The sequence below is a fragment of the Sarcophilus harrisii genome, chromosome 2 (assembly GCF_902635505.1).
Source record: "Sarcophilus harrisii chromosome 2, mSarHar1.11, whole genome shotgun sequence".
Lineage (NCBI taxonomy): Eukaryota > Metazoa > Chordata > Mammalia > Dasyuromorphia > Dasyuridae > Sarcophilus > Sarcophilus harrisii.
The window spans coordinates 265,390,007-265,412,982 of NC_045427.1; the positions used below are offsets into that span (position 1 = coordinate 265,390,007).

Here is a 22,976-nt window from a genome sequence, read left to right on the forward strand (position 1 = left end):
CTTGTCTAGGAGGCCATGGTACTGTGGAAAGAGCTTTGGATTTAAAATCAGAACACCTGGCTTTTAATCTTGTCCCTGCCACTTAATATCTATGTGAATGTGGTTAAATCTCTTTGTATCTCATTTTCCTTCTTTGTGGACTGAGAGAGTTGGACTGGATGACAACTAAGGTTTCTTCCAGTTCTAAATCTATAATCCAAACTCCTATATACCTATTCTCCGTTCTGTCCAAATTAATTTACTTCCTGTTCCCTGAATTTGGTACTCTACATTCAACTCTAAGATTTTGCACCATTTTTCACCTAACCCTGGAATATTTTCTGTCCTTATTTTTGTCTCTTGGAATTTTAGTTTTGTTTGGAGATACTTTTTCTGATATCCTAAATTATAAGCACTATTAGGCCCCTCCCTCCCATTACATTATGTAAACTTATTTATAGTTTCCCTCCAATAGTGTGTAAACTTCTGGTCCAGAATTTATTTTCATTTTTGTTTGAATATACCTAGCATTGCTCTTGACTGATAAAATGTTTTTGAATTGAAAGAAGTTCCTTTTTACAGAGGGGATGCAACACGTAAACAGGTAAGGATTTCTCATTATTTAAGGATATGTGTTGTATTATACAGTATCCAAGGATAATTGATACCAGAAAGTGGTAAGGAGTTAAAGTAAATCTGCTTAAAATGGGAACCAAGATTTTATAGTAAATAAGTGTAGAAAAAAGTTTGATTGGTAGATGATCTTGAAAAATTAAATTGAAATTATTTTCATATAATTTTTCCAACAAAATTATATGATATGATAGAATGTCCTTTATTTTGTCTTTGACTCTAGGAGCAGGAGTGTTATTGTTGCAAAAAAAAAAAAAAAAAAAACCAAGGGCTTCATCAGTTTCCTATGAATCATGCTTAATTTTTTCCCTCATCCTTCCCCTTACCTCCTTCTAGAATCATCCATTTCAGCAAAGAGTCTCTTAATCTTTGGACATTTACATCATTCTCTTGGAATATTTTTAGTCAACCAAAAAGATGTTGACCCTTGGTCTAGTCGTTGGGATTAAATGTTAAAAGGGAGTGTGGGATATTTGAGTGGGGATACATTTTATAAGTGGTTTTCTTACAATGAAACTTTTGTCATAGTTGGCTTCAATGTGAAGAAAATTGTTGGAGGTTAATTCTGGTCTCTGATGCATATGGGCAAGTCATTTATTTTTCTCAATGCTGTAAATGAAATGGTAGAGGGAGTTTCATAATTGGGGATTCCCTATAACATAGTTCAAAAACAGGATAAAAGAGAATTTAGATAACTATTTGGATAAGCGAGGATTTTTAACATAGGTTAATATGAGGATAAAGAGGGCATAACTAATAAGGGACCTGAAAAGTCTTCCTATAATACATAATACATGAGCTGAAGCTTAGTGCAAATTAGGATATTTTCTAAGAGGTATTCATCAGGAAGAAGTTCATTTTAGGCTTTTGAACCAGCAAAGGCATGGAGCTTAGATGCAGAGTTGGAGAATAGCAAGTAGACCATTTTGCTGGGAACACTAGAGTAAACAAAGAGGTATTCTATACAATAAGCCTGAATAAAAGTTTGATGGGTACCAGTTTGTGGAACTCTCATTTTCCAGCTGAGGAGTTTGAGTTTTATCTTATCTTAGAGGCTAGAGAACTACTCATTGTTCTTGAATAGGGGAATGTCCTTCCCCCCCAATCCCTCATCCCCATCTCTTCTCCCCCCCCCCCTCGACCGCCCCCCCCCCCCCCCCCCCCCCCCCCCCCCCCCCCCCCCCCCCCCCCCCCCCCCAGTCAGACTTATCCTTTATTTAGCATGATTATTTTGGGAGTTGTGTGGAGGATGGTTTGGAAAGGATAGAGAATGGAAGTCTGCAGACTAGTAAGGAGGTTCTTGGCATAGTCTGTGTGAGAGGACATTTGACATGGAGTTAAGCTATAATGGTGGCTAAATGGAAGGAGAAAATTGACATAAAAATTGTGTTGTGTAGGTAAAATCAGCCAGATTTGGGAACCAGTTAGATATAGGATATCAGGGAGAGGGAAGTTAATCACTTCCAAATTTTGATTTTGGCTTTAATGGGAGGATAGTGTTAGTGAGAGAAATCATTCATTTTGACCCCTACTCTATTCCAATTAATATTAATGAATTTTTTAGAATCATGTCAAAGTTCTGTACTTAAGGCCCCAGAGCAGTGAGCTGCAGATTCTAAGTTGACTTGCTTAACAATAGGAAGTTTGCTAAAGGCCCACTGTGCTACCTAACTGATAATTTTTAGAAAAATCCTATTTTAACTCTTATTACAATTCTCTTTGTGTATTCAGAATTTTGTATCCGTATCCTACCCTTTTTAAACTGACTTTGTAGAATTTTAGTCCCTGGAATTGGTTCTTTTCCTTGAACCTTTACAAATTCTAAAATGGGAGTGGTCACTTCTTTGTGAGGTTCCTTTCATTTCTACCCCACATATACTTAGTTTGCAAAAAGGAAAATTTCTTTATTTTAACCATATTTAATTAGCTCTAAAACACTATTTATTATTAAACTCATTGGGACTGTGTGATAGTATATGGTTGAATCAGTTACATTCATTCATGCCATTAGAAAAGCAAAAGCATTGTTCTATGAACAGTTACTCCGTAGCATTATAATTTATATAAGGAAAATAACAGTTTTCATTAGAGGCTGATTTTGCTGGTTTTTTTTTTTTTTTTTTTTTTTACAGTATCAACAAAGATAATCCATTAATTTATTTCTGAACTAATGTAGACTGTTGTTATGGTTACATACATTCAAAATATTAACATACTTAATTAAAATTAAATTAATTAGAGTTGATTGTCATACCTTCTCTCACACTAGAAATAGTAAAGTTATCAATCTGTGCTATGAGTTAACACACACTTTTAATTCCTTTAGAAAGAAGCCAAAGAAGGCAGAAGATGAGATTGTTTGTCGAAGATCCATGAGATTATTAAAAGTAGATCCATCAGGAGTCCCATTACCAGATCCTTCACCACAGCCTGAATCAGTAGTTGATCAATATGTAAGAGTGACAGTGCATATAGATCAAACTAACAAATAAACAAAAAGAACTTTAAAACTCATAGGATTTTGAAACTGTAGTAAAATATCATTAAATGAGAATGAACTAATGTGAATTAGAATTTGTATTAGATGGGAATGGATTTGATTGAAGTTGATTTTTGTAGGCTTACATAGGAAATTAATTATGTAATATATTTAATTGTGTTTAAGAGGAATATCTATCTCGTCAAAAGGGTGAACTTTTTTAATCTATAAAACTAAAGTTGAATGAGCATAAAATGAAAACTAATGTTGATTAGTTGAGTATGTTTACAAGGTAATATTTGATTAGCTGTATTCCATTTACTTGTGTACTTGAAAGTAATAAAAATACATTTTGCCCTAGTATTTACTCAGTAATACCTTAATATTACCCTAGTATAATAAATATGTTATAAATTCAGATATCTCTTTTCAGCACTCGGCATAATGTCTGGCACACAGTAGGTACAATATAAGTGCTTATTCTCTTTAGTTCCTTTTCTTTAACAGAATTTTTTTTTCCTAAGCTAGTTAACAGTAGCCTAGTAATGAATTTAAATAAGTAACAGAGAAGTGCTAGGCATGGTAACACACCTGTACTCCCTTGCCATGGGGGAGAATGAGGTTGTTGGGTAGCTTGAATTCAGTTGTTCTGAAAAGCAGGGGTCTAAGGCTAATTAGATATCTCACTCCAGAGTAGTGAGTTTGGGAGGTCGGTGAGGGGTACTAAATTGCCTAGAGAATCATGAAACAGCTTGGATTGGAATCATAGCAGGTCAGAGTGTCTAGTCCAATAAACAGTGGTATTGGGTCCATTATTGTGGAGAGAAGCCTAGTATCCAAATGAAAAAAATAAAAAAGAAAACAAATTTAAAAAAATACATAAATGGGGAAGCTGGTATTAATTACAACTGCCTTTGAGAAATCAAAATTATTTCTTAACTGGACTGTCAGAAAATGTCTGTTGAATCAGAAAGTTGATTTCTTCTGAACTATCTTTAATGCTGGTAGTAATCCAAGATTATAGACTAAGCTGATTGGCAAGAAGAGAGTCAAAGAAGGACAACGGAATTAAAAAGGGATTGAACGAGAAGTGAAGGGCAGAGGGGAACACAGAGGGAAAGGAAATTGAAGAGAAAGGGTTTAGGAGGGAAAGGGAAAGAGAATCTGTTTTGCTCTGATCCATCTGTGTATATTAAAATAAAAGGGTAGATTAATTCTTGACAATAAATTTTTCTTTGTAATACCAGACTATAACTTTTAAAAAATATTTTGGTTTTTTTGTAATTACATATAAAAATATTTAATACTTTTAATTTTTTTGAGTTCTAAATTCTTTCCTTTCCTTCCTCTCTTTTCCTCTTTATATATATATTCATTCCTCTTTGTATAACTTTTTAGAAAGTACTGTCAAACTTGGGATGGAAAATATCATCTGCATTTAGAGAAGGAACTATGGATAGATTGAATGAGGATTTTAGCCTACTATTTTCATTTTTTTGTTGTTTTTTTTTTTTTGTTCTGATTTTTCTTTCACAATGTGACTAATATAGAAATATGTTTTAAATGATTGTATATATGCAGTTTATAATAAATTGCTGTTTTGGGGATGGGGGAGAAAAGGGAGGGAAGGAGAAAAAATATGGAACTAGAATCTTTAAAAAATGAATGTTAAAAACTACATATGTATTTGGGAAGAATAAAATACTAATTAAATGGGGAAAAAAAGACTATCTCATACAGTGGTTAAACTATATATGCTTTGTCTTTTTAATGCCTGTAGAAAGAAAATCAAAGGTTGTTCATAATAAGGTGTTTTTCTCTCACATTAATCTTTTTGATATTAGTAGACTCTCTCCCCTCCCCCCCCCCCCCCCCCCCCATTCTTAGCTTTTAGACCATATTCCTAAATTTGGAATTTGGAAGGAATTATATTATTGTAAGAGAACAACTTTGGTGGGTTTCAGGTTGATAAAATATTGTGTTCTTGCAATATAATTATTGAAGATGTTTTATTTTTATTTTGGAGTATTATATTGGATATTTTTCTCTGATTATAATTAATTGACACTACTTTTTCATAAAGGCAGTTAATTGACTTTTGAATTAGTCACATGGTATAAAGGAATCCTTCAAGGAACAAGATCTATGAGAAAATTTCAGTTAATAATTTCTATTTAGTTTCACTTGACAATATTATAAACTTTAAATGCTTTATAAGCACTTGATAAGTATTTGAGTTTGATTTTTCAGATGCTTCTCAGAAGTTCATATAAGTTATGTGATTAAGCACTTTACTCTTAGGAAGTAGCTTATACATTCTATATTGCTGTGGGTGAATTTGGTTATTTTATGGAACTTTCAATAAGATAAGCTTCATCAAGATTATGGACTAAAGGGTTGTATAACAGTGAAGATTGTATAAAAGGTTTTAAAGTCCTAAAGCAAAACCAGTTTCTTTCTTTTTTTTTTTTTTTTTTTTTCTTTTTCTGACAGACTCGCTTACCTCCTGGACCTTTGGAGATGATACCTGAAAATCAGAATGGCAAAAATGAAATGTTTAAAGGGATTATGCAGATGTGGATGAAAATAAGCCAAGTATTATTTTCAGAATTTTTAACCATGTGGTTTTTAGTATATTAAATGGGAAGTTTGAATAGATGCATTATCTTATTGCTCTAATTTCTCTCTATTATTGCAGCCAAGAAATAAGAGTACTAAGAAGTTATCTAGTATGAAAAGGTAAATTCAAACTTTTTTTTTTTTTTTGCTTTAAATAGAAATATTTTCTATTTAATTTAAATTTAAAAAATTTTGGATTTTAAATGAATTTCTCTTTTCAGATACCAAGCAAATTTGACTGGCATGGTTATTAGTGAAGATACTATCTGCAAAGTTACGAAAAGCAGAATATGCTCTATGGCTATTCATCCATCAGAAACTAGGACATTGGTGGCAGCTGGGGACAAGATTGGCCAAGTTGGACTTTGGGATTTGGTAAACTATTGTCTATTTTATATTTGAAAATGAGAAAGTAGAATCCAGAAAAAAAAATGTCCTAGACCTACATGTTATAGATATAACAATTTGTAATTGAATCTTATGATTGCAAATTGAATTATTCAGATTTCAAAGCTTAAATTCCTCTTGCCTACTCTTACTGTTATTTTGATACTTTGATGCAGTATGCAGAGCATTGGGTTTGAGAAAGAGAACCTGGATGAAAAACCAGCATGGCCATTTATTGCCTTTGTTACATTTGGCAAATCATTTCATCTTTTTAGGCCTCAGTGTCCCTCTTAAATGAAGGGATTGGAGTAGATGAACTATCATATTTCTTCGATTCTGAATCTCTGATCCTGTAACCTGGAACATCATCAGTTTATTAGACAGCAGCAATATTCAAAAAAATTAAAAGTTAGTCTGAACATAGAAATTATAATATCTATAAACAAGTAGCTTTATTTTTCTCTGGATATGATGTAATATAAATTATGTTCTGGAGTAGTTTTTTTTTTCTACTAAAGAAACATTTATTATTATGTACTATGTGGCAGGTACTGTTGTGCTAAGCTCCCTGCCTTCAAGAGAGCTCACAATTTAATGAGAGAAACAACATGCAGATAACAGTGTGAATTATCTACCTAGCTACCTATCTATTTATCTAATTGGAAATAATTACAGCAGGAAGACACTAGTATTAAGGAGCACTAGGAAAGACTTCTTGGAGAAGATGAAATTTTAGCCAAGACTGGAAGAAAGCCAAGTAGTACATTTTCTTCTTTATAGGGAAGAAAAAACAAGAAGTCATTTTCTTTTTCTCTGACTTGGAATGAGGGTTTTGATCTCCTTCCTTAAACTCTGCATCTGTATCTTCTTTTTGGACATTTTCGATTGGATGACAGTTTCATAGTTATATAAGACTAAAACTCATCATATACTGCCTTTTCCAATTTCATTGTTTTATTCTTCTAGTTATGCTGGCTTGAAACCCTATAGTCAGACAGTCTTCTTTGTCTCAGTCTTATTTCCAATATCCAATCATTAAGTCTTTTTGATTCTTCCTTTAAAAGGGTCTGTTTTGTTCTTTTCTTAGTTCAGTTTCTTTTGACTTTATGCCTGGAATATGTAGCAGCCTCTAATCTATGGAGTCTTTTCTTTTTGTTTGTTTTGTTTTTACTACCACTGTCTACCTGCTTCAGTTTATCTTCTACATAACTACTAAAATAATCTTTGTGGAAGGTCTTACCCTGTACACTTCTGCCTGAGAATCTTTAGGTGCTCCCCATCTTCTCCCCATCTGTCATCTCATCTTGGCATTGAAAGCCCTTCACAATCTAACTCTTATCAGGTTTATTGTTTCAGGGAAACTAGCCTCCTTCCTCTTCCCTCAATAATTCTCCCTCTTAGCTGCTTTTGCACATTCTCTGTGCCTGAAACACTCTCTCCCTCCTGACCCTCACATCTTAGAATCTTAGTTTCCTCCAAAGTGCTGTACTTGGTGGTTCCTCCAATAGTTATTCTTTCTATGGGAACTCTTTCCTGATCTCCCCCTAAATGTTAAGACTTTCTCCCTCATTAAATTATTCCATATTAATCTATGTATATGTTATATTATTACAATGTAATTTCAATGCCTCAAGGGTAGGGAGTATTCTTCATTTCATTCTGGTTTGTTTTCCACTTACCACACAGAGTTTTGTGCAGAGTAGTCAGTACTTAAATGCTTTTTCAAGTGAATCCTTTTGTCAGTATTCTCTCGGAAATATTGATTTCTTTATATTTTCATTTCTTGCTTAAAGAGCCATAATGGTGCTTTCCTGCTCAATTTTGTTAAAAGGAAATTTTTATTGATATCTTTAACATCAATCTCAGTATTTCTTCTCTCTTCTTCCTCTTCCACCCACATACAGAAAAGACACATAGCAAATAATATTTTTTAATTAAAACTTTTTATTTTTCAAAACATATGCATGCATAGATAATTCTGCAACATTAGCCTTTGCAAAACCTTGTGTTCCAGTTTTTCTCTCTCTTGTCTCTCTCCCCCCACCCAATCCTACCCCATGATTGTAGTCCAATATATGTTAAACATGGTAGAAATATATATTGAATCTATTATGTGCATACATATTTATACAATTATGTTGCTGTACAAGAAAAATCAAACCAGAAAAGAAAATGATGAATGAAATAAAATACAAGCAAACAATAACAAAAAGAGTGAGAATACTATGTTGTGAACCACACTCAGTTCCCACAGTTCTCTCTCTGGATATAGATGGCTTTCTTCATCACAAGACCATCAAATATTTTTAAAAGGGGGAAAAGAGATACAATTAGTAAAAACAGATTGAAAACAGAAACATTGAAAAAGTCTGAAAATATATGCAGTGAGCCCTCCCTGTGGACCTCCCATCTATGCAAAGGAATGAGGTTGATGTGTCTTTTCCTATTTTTCTGAACTCATGCTTAAATGCATTCACCTTTGTTTTGTGTATAGCACAGCAAAATTGTATTAGATTATTTCTCCCCTTCTTCTCCCCCAAGGCAATTGGAATTAAGTGACTTGCCCAGAGTCACGTAGCTAGGAAGTGTTATGTGTCTGAGGCTGGATTTGAACCCAGGTCCTCCTGACTTCAGGACTGGTGCTTTATCCACTATGCAATCTAGCTGCTCCATATTAAATTTTTATACCACAGTTTGTATTATCATTCTTTAATTAATGGGCATGTGTTTTGTTCTCAGTTCTTTGCTATCAGAAAAAGAACTACTTCAAATATGTTGGCATTTAGGAATGTTTTCTCATCAGTGATTTACTTGGGATGCATTCCTATGGCATATATTGTAAAATCTGAGTCAAAGGGGTACAGTTGTTTTAATCACTTTATTTTATTTATTTATTTATTTATTTTTTATTTAATAGCCTTTTATTTACAGGATATATGCATGGGTAACTTCACAGCATTAACAATTGCCAAACCTCTTGTTCCAATTTTTCACCTCTTACCCCACCACCCCCTCCCCTAGATGGCAGGATGACCAGTAGATGTTAAATATATTAAAATATAAATTAGATACACAATAAGTATACATGACCAAAACGTTATTTTGCTGTACAAAAAGAATCAGACTCTGAAATATTGTACAATTAGCTTGTGAAGGAAATCAAAAATGCAGGTGTGCATAAATATAGGGATTGGGAATTCAATGTAATGGTTTTTTAGTCATCTCCCAGAGTTCTTTTTCTGGGCATAGCTGGTTCAGTTCATTACTGCTCCTTTGGAAATGATTTGGTTGATCTCCTTGCTGAGGATGGCCTGATCCATCAGAACTGGTCATCATATAGTATTGTTGTTGAAGTATATAATGATCTCCTGGTCCTGCTCATTTCACTCAGCATCAGTTCGTGTAAGTCTCTCCAGGCCTTTCTGAAATTATCCTGTTGGTCATTTCTTACAGAACAGTAATATTCCATAATATTCATGTACCACAATTTATTCAGCCATTCTCCAACTGATGGACATCCATTCAGTTTCCAGTTTTTAGCCACTACAAAAAGGGCTGCCACAAACATTTGAATCACTTTATTTTTATATTTATTTTCCAGAATGGGTGTCCTGATTTACAGCTCCTTCAGTAATTCAGTAGTGTCTGTCTTTCCAAATCCTTCCAACATTGACTATTTTCAAATTTTTCCATCTGTCAATTTGTTGTTAATTTATTCCAGATTCTTTAGTTGAACCTTCGTACTTCATATTTAAGTAGTTCCACCTTTTTAAATCAACTTCCTTTTCCTTAAAATTCAGTTGACTGTGTTATTTTCCAACATAACATGACTGTTATTGTCTTTGTGTCTGTGTGAGGTTCTCTTTTTCACCTCTTCTCTGGTAAATCCTACAGTTCCTTCAAGGGCCAACTGAAATTCCAATCCCAGCACAAATTTCATCTGTTTTCTAAAGCCCTACCAGATCAACCAAAGGCCACAGTTATTGATTTCTTGGACTTCGTTAGCACTTCTGTACTATATGGGTCTGTAAGCCACTAATTGGTTTGCTTTTTTGTTTATTTATTTGATTTATTCTTTGATTATTCTTTGATATATCCTACATCTCAGTCTAGATGATAAGCCTTAGGTAAAAGAATAAACATTTATTTAAAATCTATTGTATATATGCCAGAAACTATATTAAGCACTTTACTATTATAGTGATCTTTTTCGACTTATTTAGTTATTTTTAATACACATTACTTTATGAGTCATGATGGGAGAGAAAAATCAGAATAAAAAGGAAATCAACCAATTGAGGAGGGGGAAAAAAACCAGAAAAAATTAGTGAATGTAATATATATTGAATTACTTTAAAGTTTTCATAATTTTCTTTCTGGACAGATGGAATTTTCTGTCCAAAATCTATTGGGATTGCTTTGGATCATTAGACCACTGAGGAGAACCAAGTCTTTCATAGCTGATCATCACATATTCTTGCTGTTATTGTGTACAATGTATTCCTGGTTCTGCTTGTTTTGCTTAGCTTCAGTTCATGTAAATCTTTCCAGGCTTTTCTAAAATCAGCTTGTTTATAAAATCATTTTTTATGGAACAATAATATTCCATTGCCTCCATATACCACAACTTGAGCCTTACAACAGTCCTAGGATGGAAGGACTATTATGGGGGCAGAGGTTAAGTGTCTTGTCCAGGGTCATACAGCTAGTTAAATGTTGGAGGTCAGGTTTGAACTTGGGTTTTCTTAACTTCAGGTCTATGGTATTTGTCCACATAGTATCAGAATGAAAAGAAAATCAACAAATATTTATTAATTGTGTTCTCTAAATTATGACATTGTATACAGACTTGAAACAAGCAAACTTCAGCAATCGAAAGTTCTTAGAAGTTTCATGATAAATATTTTCTGTTATAATTTACAGGACTTTTCATAATGGGGTCCCACTTTAGGGGGGGATATCCTGATTATTTCTTCTCTTATCTTAAAAACAGAGCAAAAGATATGTAATATTTTATTCATTCTTTTCCTATTGTTATCACTTCTGAATGACTCTGCCCTTTCCTCCCAATAGAATTTTATAATAAAGTACAATTAAGCAAAACAAATAAGCAAGCACATTGTCCATATCTGGCAATGTATACCTCATTCAGTACTTAAAGGTCTTTTGGCTGTCTCTTGAGAGGTAGAAAGCATATTTTGCTGTTAGTGTTCTGAAATCAATCGATCATGGCATTGATGAAAGTCCTGATATCTTTAAATTCCTTTCTGCTTTCTATTGTTGTAATTATTATATAGTTTGTTCTCTTGGTTTTAATTTGTAAAAGTTTCCTCAAGTTTCTTTGCTTCTTTCAGTACAATAATGTTTCATTATGTTTTATGCCAAATGTTTTTTTGACCATTCCCTGAAGGATACCTACTTTGCTGCCAATTTATTCCCACCACAAAAATGCTTTATAGCTATGTCTACACACACACACACACACGCGCGCGCGCGCTTATATGGGAACTTTGCTTCCATTTTTGCCCTTCCTAAGATCTGTGCCTTAATGTTCTTATCACTGGGTTAAGGAATATGTTTAATGATTTTGTCAGCATAATTCCAAACTGTTTTTTCCAGGACACCTCTCCCCTAACCGTGGATTAATGAATAAAATAGGATACACAATAAATCCACTGTAATTGCAAGTATAGCTATATTCAGTTATAAAAAATGCATAAAATATCTAGGAGTAAATCTACCAAGATAAGTTTGAGACATAAATACTTGAGTGCAAAATACTCTTTCTACAGATTACTAATGTGTGGACTTTCCTAATATAATAAAAATGACAAAATATCTTAATTTATAGATTTAATGCTCACTTTATGGAACTAGACAAAATAATAGCAGCATTCATTTGGAGGAATAAAAGAATTTGAATCTCAAGGAAAATAATGAAAAAAATAATAGAAATTAAGGGTTAGTAGCCCTTTCAGACTAAAACTATATTATAAGATAGTAACTAACCAAACTCTTTTGTAGTAGTTAAAGAAATAGAAAATTAGATCAACAGAATTGACTGAATAATCATGTAAGCTTTGTTCAGTAATCTAAGATCATAACTGGGAACAGAACTTGGCTATTCATATTCAACAAGAATTTCTAGGCAAACTAAAGAAGGTTTAGGGAAGAAAATATTTAGTCCAGTATTGTATACCTCTATATGAATGGTTATTCAAATATAAAAAGGTCCCATCATTTGAAAATGGAGGAAAATAGATGGCAGTAACTTTCAGAAGTAAAGTTAGGAAAGGAGAATTCCTGATCTAACGAGGAATAGAAAAATCATAACTGATGAAATAAACAATTTGGGGTGTATGAAATTAAAATTCATTTTGCATGAGTACAGCTAGGATAACAAGGAAAATGATTAATTGGGGAATTTTTTTGCATTAGATACTTCTGATAAAATTCTGATATCTAAACTATGTAGTGAACTATAATACATATATCGAGTCATTCTCCTAGTAGCTAGTCAAAAGACAAATGACTATATCTCAGAAGACGTATCTTATATTAACACCTATCCCTAACAATAAGAAACATGCAACTTAAAATAAATGAGGTTTCATTTTTATGCCCAACAAATTCACGATGTTGAGAAAAGTTGGAAATAGTTAACAGTGGAAGGACTACAGGAAAAAAGGCATAATAACAATGTTGGTGGAATTATGAATTGCCCCACTGATTCTGGAAAACAATCTGGAATTAAGCTAAAAAAAGTCACTAATATGTCTGTTTCCTTTGACTACCTGTTTACCAAAAACACTACCTTTAGCATTATTAATATTAGAGACACTGCTTGCTTGTTAAGTTATAATTTACTAAGCCCATTGATAGAAAAATATCTCAAGGAGATTAAACAAAGAAAAAAGGTGGGTGGGGGGAAGAGAGACAGAAAAGAAGGGAGAGAAAGAAAGAGGGCATCTATATAAAAAAGTTGGGTGCTCATGAGTTTGGAAATGGTTGGACACATGGTAAATCAATATATTGGAATATTATTCTGTAAGAAGCAATATGAATTCAGAAAGATAAAAGACAAACTGAAATAGAATAAAGTAATCAAAGTAGAGTACATGAAGAGAACACTATACACAAGGACAATAATGATATAAGCAGAAGGAAGATAAAATGAAATGCAGTGCTCTGTAGTTATAATGACTAAATTTGTCCCTGGAGAAAAAGGAAGATAAACAGCTCCCCTTTTTGGTAAAGAGGTGAGGGACTGTGGGTGTGAAATGTTGCTTGCACATGGTTTATGTGTTAATTTTACTGAATTGAGATCGTGTTTGTCCATTATCAAGGAGCATGTCCTTGTGTAATAGTGAGGGCTAATATTCAGAAATACATGTAATATAAAAATAAAAGTCATCAGTAAAACTTAACTGTCTGCTTATAGTTCTTCCCGAAAAGACAACTATTAACACAGATGTGATCACTTTAAGTATTTGAAAGACCATAATGTGGAAAGAGGGTTAGACCTGTCCTTTTTTGGCTCTAGAAGACTAAAGTAGGAATATGTGGTAAAAGTTGCAGTGATCAATTTTGGGCCAACATAAGGAAAATGTATCTTTAGGCTGTGTTAAGAGCTAGTAGATTATTGCTGCTGAAACTAAATGACTACTTATAATGAGGATATTATAGTGGGAATATTACAAACAGATTTTAGTAGATGAGTTTTAATTCTGAGATTGTGATTTTGTGAAATCTAAGTCTAGAAATTGATTTTATAGGAATTGATGATAGTGCAGTTATAAATGGAACAACTTAAGAACTAATCCCTGGATTTGTTGGCTAGAGTAATATTAACAGAGAACTTTTGACATTGGATTTTCTTTATTGTGTATTTTGGAAATAAAATTTTTGTTATTTTTGGATTTAAGTGTATTCAGTGGATTTCTCCAAAAATTATATTAGCTCCTTGCCAAAGGGGTATAGGGAGCAAAATAGAAATGAATTTTATTGGGCAGTATTTTACATCATGAGTGAAATAGCTAGTGGACAATATCTTTTCTGATTGAATGAGAAACAAAAGATTATATAGTCTTCATAAGTAAACTACCTTTGTGAGGCCAGACACGGGTAAGGGGAAAAGGTGTAAGCCTCTTAGTGTCATATTTAGTGGGATTTAAAATTGATAAAAGTCTTTTTTAAGAAAACCTTCAAATTTCTGTCTTAACTATTGTATACTAGAGGGAATGTTAATATAATAAATATTTCTGATTTTTCACTGTCTTCCCTCCCTTAAAAAAAAAAATCTGTTTTTCAGACTCAGCAACCTAGAGAAGATGGGATTTTTACCTTTATTCTTCATAGTCAAGTAGTTAGTTGTCTGAATTTTTCACCTGCCAATCCAGCCCATTTGCTGTCACTGAGTCATGATGGGACATTACGCTGTGGAGATTTTACTAGAGCTACGTTTGAAGAGGTGAGTATCAGTGTAATTTCTTGTAGACCTCAAGTCTTATTTCAGCTGCTTTATGGAATTATGTAAGTGGTCATTATGCCAGTCAAATTGTGAGAAAAATGACCATTTTGGCAGATTTTTAAAATAAAAGATGTTATCCTGTTGTGTGGTTTTGTGACTACTGATTGTGAGGAAAGGAAAATTAACATTTTTTGTTCCTTAACTCGGGCAAAAATTTGGTGAGGATGAAGTTAGGCATGATATTGGGGTTTAATGAATTTTAACAAATAAAGGCACTTCCTAAATAGCAAAAACCTTTTATTTGACTACTTACTAGAGTGTACTGCAACACTTAAAACTTTTTTTTTTTTTTTTTTTTTTACATTCTCCCTATGCGAGATTAGGGACATCAGACAGACACATCTATATCTGCTGCCTAGTATGCTTTTATTTCAGTTATGTTAAATATTGATTGTACATTTAAACTCCACCACACAATTGGGCCTTTTTGCATTCTTAGGCTTGGCTTCTGAAGCTCAAGTTCTCTATAGTTTAGGCCTTGACTAGTTTTAGCTTAAGAAGACTATACTGAGCTCATATATATTTAAGAGAAGTTTAAGGACCTATATTTGATCTGGAACATTTTGCCTTGGGTATTTCTCTTTCTAGTAGCACTTTAAATCATTAAACAAGACCAGTGAAGGATCCACTTTTATCAAAAAACTCCTGAATAAGCTGGAAGTATTCTCTGTGATTTGATTTATGCTCATTGAGCTACATGACCACTTGCGCAATGCCTAAACTCTCTTGAATACTCTTCCATTCTATGCTTTCCCACTACTGGCCTGTATATACTCTGGACTAGATAGTTTCACAGTGATTATAATCTAACCTAACTCTAGATACACAATCAAAAAGTTCGGTGGTCACTCACTGAATTAAAGAGCCAGGATCTAGTTTTAGTTTTTGGATTAAATCTTTTTTTTTTTTTTTTTTTCAGGCAAATCATGTAGCTATTAAATGGCCATTTTTCTTCCTCTTTATAAGAGAGTCCTAATGTATGGCCAACATTTCCTTTTTAGGGTATTAAGAAAATGCCATTATTAAAATTACTTATACTATTACCAAATTTTTGTAAGTACCTAGTTTATTCTTAGAATTTCTTGGAAGAAGGGTACTAGAGATAACAAGCTACTTATTGCTCTTAAGACAAGTGTTTTTATATTTTTAGGTGTATAGAAATGAAGAAAAGGATTTTTCATACTTTGACTTCTTGGCTGATGATGCATCCACTTTAATAGTAGGGCACTGGAATGCAGGTGTGGCTTTAGTGGATAGACGGACACCAGGAACTTCATATGAGCAATTTTTCCAATCTAATATGAGCTTAATAAGAACTCTTCAGGTTCACCCACTGAATAGACATTATTTCGTAGCTGCTGGCGCAAGGTAAGTTTTTCCCAATCATATTTATAAGTTAAACTTTTGGCATAAGGTTTTCAGTTTAGTTGCCAAAGATATTTTGTCAGGAAGGGAAATCATGAATCTTATTTGCCAAATAGCATATTGTTTTCTTTGTATGACTCATTTGAAGTTATAGTACTCCTCTTGAACCCTTATTCCATAATTAGCAATTTCCTCTTTTTTTCTAAACCTCTTTCATGCAGTTGCCATCCCTTTGCACTAATAGAATTCTAGGTTCTTCTAGAAGACATTGAGTTTTTGGCTCACTTTCCATTACTGGAGGCTCCTTATTCTGGAACTCCTTGAAAATTTGTCCAGGAAAAGTAGTAGATATATTCTTTATTATTCACTTCTACTTTTAGATTTTTTTTTTTTCCTGAGGCAGTTGAGGTTAAGTGACTTGTCCAGGGTCACACAGCTGGGAAGTGTTAAGTGTCTGATACCAGATTTGAACTCTGGTCCTCCTGACTTCAGGATTTGTCCTCTATCTACTGCACCACTTAGCTGCCCCACGCTTTCAGATTCTTTATTGTCATCACTCAGCAACTTTTCTTCCTTTGGGGTTTACTCTCCATCTCAGTCTTCCTGATTAAACCTTGCTGCAGTCATCTATTGACTTTCAGCTTACTCTTATTCCTTTCTCAGTGTCAGTAAGTAAGTACTCTTAAGAACTTACTGTTTGCCAGGCAGTGTGCTAAACACTGGAGATACAAAAAAGAAGAAAGAAAGAAAGTCTTTGCCCTCCAAATCATGATCTGTAACCTTAAATGTCTCAGGGTTCTCTCCATACTACTTCTCATGGTGGGCTCATCACATCCCATGGATTTAATTACTATCTATGCTGATGATTCTAAAATCTGTCCTATCTTTAGGTCATAAATCCTCAATTTCACATCTCCATTTGCATTTCAGACATCTTGTATTAAATCTTTACTAGACATCATAAATTCAACATGTCCAAAATGAAACTTGATATCTTTTCCCCTAAGCCCTTCCTAACTTCTATTTTCCCTATTATTAAGGGCACTACTATCCTCCCAATCCCTCAAGCTTACATTCTAGAAATCATCCTGTATCCTTTATTCTCTCTTACCTTCCTATATCTAGTCAGTTGTCAAGTTCTATTGATTTCACTTTTATTACATCCAAATATGCTCTTTTCTCCTCTGATACTGCCACCACTATATTGCAGACCCTCATCACTAGATTTATAAAGGACCTTGAACATTAAATATAGTTTTATATTCGATCCTGGAACAGATAATTTATTGACTAGGAGAGTAGAGTAAGCCCTGCTTTTTTAGGAATATTGCTTAGATGACTAAGTGGAAGAGGCTAACCTTGTGAATAGAGAAAAAGTAATGGTTCCAAAGTATTTTGTGAAGATAGACTCAATAAGATCTAGGGACTAATTGAATGGCAGCCCAGGTGACACAGTGGATAGAGCACTGAGCTTGGAATCAAGACTCATTTTTTTATGAGTTCAAATCTGCTTCAGATACTAGCTGTGTGACGTTGGGCAAGTCACTTAACTCAGTTTGCCCCATCTATAAAATGGGTTGGAGAAAGAAATGAAAAATCCCTTTAGTCTCTTTGCCAAGAAAACCCCAATGGGGTCATGAAAAATTGGAGATGATTAAAAATGATTGAACAACAATTGATTATAATATGAGGGGTGCAGGAGAGAGAGAAGATTCCATAATGACCCTGAGGTTGCATAGTGGTACCCATAATAGGAATGAGGAAATTAGGAGATGGGGGGAGGGTTTTGCAGGAAAGATAAGGTGGTTGGGCTAGTTAACTTTTAAGATCTCTTACCATGCTAAGTCTCCAGTCAATTTTCTTCAGTGAGTATTTTGGACATGTGAATTCTTTTCCCTTTTTTTGTGATTTCTTTGGGATATAGATCTAATTGGTAGTATTGCTGGATCAAAGAGTTTATACAATTTTACAGCCTTTTGGTCAAAGTTCCAAATTGTTTTCCAGAATGGTTAGATCAGTTCACAACTCCAACAGTGCATTAGTGTCTCAATTTTTTCATATATTCTCCCAACATTCATCATTTTCCTTTTCTATCTATCTAGCCAATCTGATAAGTCTGAGGTGGTATTAATATGCATTTCTCTATACAGTAGTATTTAGAGCATTTTTTTCATATGCGTATAGATAACTTTGAGTTTGTCTCTGAAAACGGTTTCTGTTCTTTGATCATTTGCCAATTGGGGAATGACTTATATTCTTATAAATTTAACTTGGTTCTCTATGTAGTTGAGAAATGAGGCCTTTATCAGAGAAATTAGATGTAAAATTTCCCCACATAATTTTCTACTTTCCCTCTAATTTTGGTTGCATTGGTTTTCTTTATGCAAAATCGTTAAAATTCAATATAATTTAAATTATCCATTTTACATTTCATAATGTTCTGAGTCTTGTTTGGTCATAAATTCTTCCTTATTCATAGAACCGACAGGTAAAATATTTCATGCACCCCCCAATTTGCTTATCATCCTTTACATCTAAATTACGTATTCATTTTGACCCATATATTGGTATATGTTGTGAGATGTTGGTCTATATCTTATTTCTACCAAACTGCTTTCCAATTTTTCTAGCAGTTTTTGTCAAGTAGGGGTCCCACTATCATATAGTTTTACAATCTATTTCCTCCTGTAACATTTAACTTTTCCTTTAAGCATAATAGGTGTTGTACCATTTAGTGCATATGATATTGATATTATTTCATTATCTGTAGTACCATTTAGCAATATGTAGTTTCCCTGTTTAGCTCTTTTAATTAGGTCTGTTTTTGCTGTCTGAGATCATGATTGTTACCTCTTTTCTTCCTTAAGGTAAACTTTAGCCTCTTAGCTTTACTCTTTATGTATCTCTCTACTTTAAATATTTTTCTTATGATTAAAATATTGTCAGATTCTGGTTTTTAATCCACTCTGCTATCCGTTTACATTTTATGAGTTCATCCTATTCATATTCATAATTTTGATTACTGTGTATTTCCCTTTATCCTGTTTTTTCCCATTCTCTCTCTCTCTCTCTCTCTCTCTCTCTCTCTTTCTCTTTCTCACACACACACACTCATTCACTCACTCACTCACTCTCTCTCTCTCTCACTCTCACTCTGTCCCTCCTCAAAAGTATTTTGCTTCTGTCTACTGCTTCTTCCAATTTACCCTCCCTATTGTTAGTCTCCACTACACCCTCCCTCCCCTTTTGTTTTTTCCCTGTCTTCTACTTTACTGTAGGGCAAAATAGGGCAATACAACAACTGAATGTATACATTATTCCTTCTTTGAGCCTATTCTGTTGAGAGTATGGTTCAAGTTGCCTGCCAACCCCATCTCCCTAATCTTCTCTTATTCTGTAAAATCTCTTCTTTTTATACCTCTTTTATATGAGTTAATTTGCCCCAGTCAATTTCTTCTTTCCCTCTTCTAGTGTATCCCTTTTTCTCACTTCTTATTTTTAAAAAATTTTCTGATTATATCAACATACTCCCATTCCCTTGTGTTTGTTCATTTGTTCTATCTATTATAATATTATCTATTCTAATAATGATATATATTATAACGATATATATATTATATGTATAATTACATAATATATATATATGATTAATTATATTATAATATATTATAATAATATCTATTCTAATAATGATAAGGTTGCTGGGTTTTTTTTTTTTTTTTTTTTTTTGGCTGAGGCAATTGGGATTAAGTAACTTGCCCAAGGTCACACAGCCAGGAAGTGTTAAGTGTTTGAGGTCAGATTTGAAATCGGGTTCCCCTGACTTTAGGGCTGGTGCCCTATTCACTACACTAACTAGTTGTCCTATAATGATATAGTTCTTAGGAGTTATAAGTATCATTTTCTCCTCTAAGAATGTAAGAGTTTAATATTACCAAATCCATTATTTCTTTTTTTTTGAGTATTGTATTTGTATTTGTATTGTATTTGAAAGTCATGATTTTTATTCAGCTATGGTGTTTTCATCAGGAATACTTGCTTGAAAGTTTTCTATTTTCATTAGATATCCATTTTTTTCCCCTGACGGATTATACTGAGTTTTGTTGAATAGGTTATTCTTGGTTGTAATCCTAATTCCTTTGTTTACCAGAATATCACATTCTAAACCCTCTAATCCTGATGTAGAAGCTACTAAATCTTAAGTGATCCTGACTGTGCCTCTACAACATTTAAATTGTTTTTCTGACTGCAATATTTTCCCCTTGATCTGAGAACTCTGGAATTTTGCTGTAGTATTCCTGGAAATTTTCATTTTGGGATCTCTTTCAGGAAGGTGATGGGTGAATATTTTACTCTCTGGTTCTAGGGTATCAGAACAGTTTTCTTTGATAATTTCTTGAAAGATGATGTCTAGGTTCTTTTTTTGTGTTTGTCAACACAAAGTCATAGCTTTCAGGTAGTTCAATAATTATCAGATTTCTCTGATCAGTTTTCCAAGTCAGTTGTTTTTCCACCAGAGATTTTACGTTTTATTATGTTTTTTCATTCCTTTGGTTGTATTTGATTGTTTCTTGATGTCTTATAGACTCATTAATTTCCTCTTGCCCAATTCTGATTTTTAAGAAATTCTTTTTTTTTTTTTTTTTTTTTTTTTTTTTACAGTTATCAAAATAATTTTATTTTGAATTCAATAGTATTTTATTTAGGAGTTAATTTCTTTAGTGAACTTTTGTATTCCCTTTTCTACTTGCGTAGTTCTGCTTTGTAAGGCATTCTCTTTGGTGCGTTTTTGTGCCTCTTTTACCAAACTATTGATTCTTAGTCTTTACATGTAGCTTTTAAAAATTTCATTGTTTTCTACTGGGTTTATATCTTGTTTTCCCTGTCACTGTAGTAATTTTCTATGGTCTTATTCTTTTATTATTATTTGCTCAATTTTTTTTTGGCCTCTTTTTTTTTTTTTTTTTTTAATGCCTAGTTCACGGTCTTGTACATTGTAGTAGATTCTTAATATGTTTACTGCATTTTAGTAATTTTTTTTTCTCCTTGGCACATTTAGTTTTTTAGGGAAAATATTTACAAATTCTAGAAAAATGATCATTTTTTCATCTTGAATTTATCCCTTGTTTGAGTATTAGTCATTGGACAGGAACATTCTTTTCTCACCTCTTTTCAGAATGGCTAGGCTCCTCAGGCGCAGTGCCACTGTCACATGAGACCCATTCTCAACTCCTACCTTGTTAATGTTATTTGTTTTTTGTAAATTACTTTGATGGGGGGAAATAACATATAAAAGGGAGTTGAAGCCAGGGGAGATCATTGTAGCAAAGACCATAGAATCAGAAGCACAGGTGGAAGGGAGTGAAAAATGGACTTTATCCACAAAATGGAAGTCCTCCAAGTAATTCTTTGCTTACCTTATTTTTCCTCTCATTTCTACCATTGTCTGCAAATGTAACACTAAAGGTTAAAAAGTTTTGTCTCAAGTTTTTTTCCCCTCTCAAATATTCATTGTGTACTTACTTTGTTCTTAGCACTGTGTTGGGTTTTATAAACAGTTGCTTATATCATATGTATTGGCTTTTAAAAACATATTTACGTATATAATAAATAAATATATATGTATATATAAACTTATGTTTTTTGCTCTATTGGTTCTCATTTATTGATTTTTTAAAAAATCTAATTATATATGTTATAGGAATGTTCATATTTATGATTTGCGGCACCTCAAATCAAAAGAAACGAAACCTTTGATCTCTATCACTGAACACATGAAGAGCCTTGCTTCTGCATATTTCTCACCTTTTACTGGCAACAGAGTAGTGACTACTTGTGCTGATGATAATTTGAGGTAAATTGGGGAGGCATTTTGCCTATTCTATATAATGATCTAAACTTTGGGGGAATTATTTGAACTATTGGTCTGTAACTAACTGCTCCAAGGAGGCCATTATATACTTGGGCTAGTCTAGACATCTGGGACCTGGGGAAGGAGAGATTAAATAGGAGCCTTTACCCAATAGATTGGTTGTTTTGAAGAGATCCTATTTATACTGCTATTTTTCATATAATGAATGCTATTCAATGAAGATAGTTGGGAAGGACAGTTATTTTAGTATTGAAGGATTCAGTCGGTGGAGGTACTAAATGGAATTGTTAAGAGAGAGCCAAACCTCAACTCAGGAAGACCTGAGTTCAAATTCTGCCTTAGATTCTTAGTTATTCTGTGCAAATCATTTCATCTTTCTCAGTTTTCTCATATGCAAAAATGGGATAATAATAACTTCCCGGAGTTGTGAGGATAAAATGAAATAGTATTTATAAAACTATATGGCCATCATCGTTATTTTTATGTTTACTAATACTTTAGGGGTGACATAGGATTTGTCTTTGTCATTGAGGTTCTAGAATCAATCCACCCCCATCCCACTTGCCTCATTTAGAGTCTCAAACCCATAATTTAGAGTAACAGGGGGGAAACCTTTTTTTTTCCTGCCAAGGGTCAGTTGGATATTTATAGTCTCATTCATGGATACAAAATTGCCAACTTAGAACTCAAACAGTGGGAGGTGGTTGTAGACACATTTCTTTAGATTTTTGTAGCTACAGCTTTCATTTCCTCTTCATTTGCAGTCATCTTAGCAAATGATTTTGTGGGCCTTCCCTGGCCTGTGGACCAGACATTTCCCACCTGTGACTTAAAACAAGAAGAAGTGGATAAATCTGAGCTCAACTTTGATTCTCTTTTATAGCCACTTCCTGTAAAAATAATTTTTGAAACATTAATGTGATATGGGGGGGAGGGGGAAGACCTGAGAACTACTGTTTTTAGCTCATCTATAAATATTAAATTATTTGATATTTAAATTTGAAATCTGTGACCAATAACTAGGTAGCCAAGTGGATAGATAAAGTGCTGTGTCTGGAGTCAGGAAGATTCTTCTTACTGATTTCAAATTGACCTCAAACATTTACTAGCTG

General features: G+C 33.3%; 1 protein-coding gene across 5 annotated transcripts in view; it reads left to right on the forward strand.

Moving 5' to 3' along the window:
• Positions 1–22,976, forward strand: part of WDR76 (WD repeat domain 76) — a 42,715-nt gene that overhangs the window by 14,509 nt on the left and 5,230 nt on the right. For all 5 annotated transcript variants that reach the window (XM_012546724.3, XM_012546742.3, XM_003756062.4 and 2 more), the window contains exons 5-11: positions 2,939–3,065; positions 5,585–5,686; positions 5,790–5,830; positions 5,932–6,085; positions 14,409–14,567; positions 15,778–15,995; positions 21,694–21,846. In XM_012546724.3, coding sequence (XP_012402178.2) covers positions 2,939–3,065; positions 5,585–5,686; positions 5,790–5,830; positions 5,932–6,085; positions 14,409–14,567; positions 15,778–15,995; positions 21,694–21,846 — 954 coding nt within the window. The remainder of the gene's footprint in view (positions 1–2,938; positions 3,066–5,584; positions 5,687–5,789; positions 5,831–5,931; positions 6,086–14,408; positions 14,568–15,777; positions 15,996–21,693; positions 21,847–22,976) is intronic.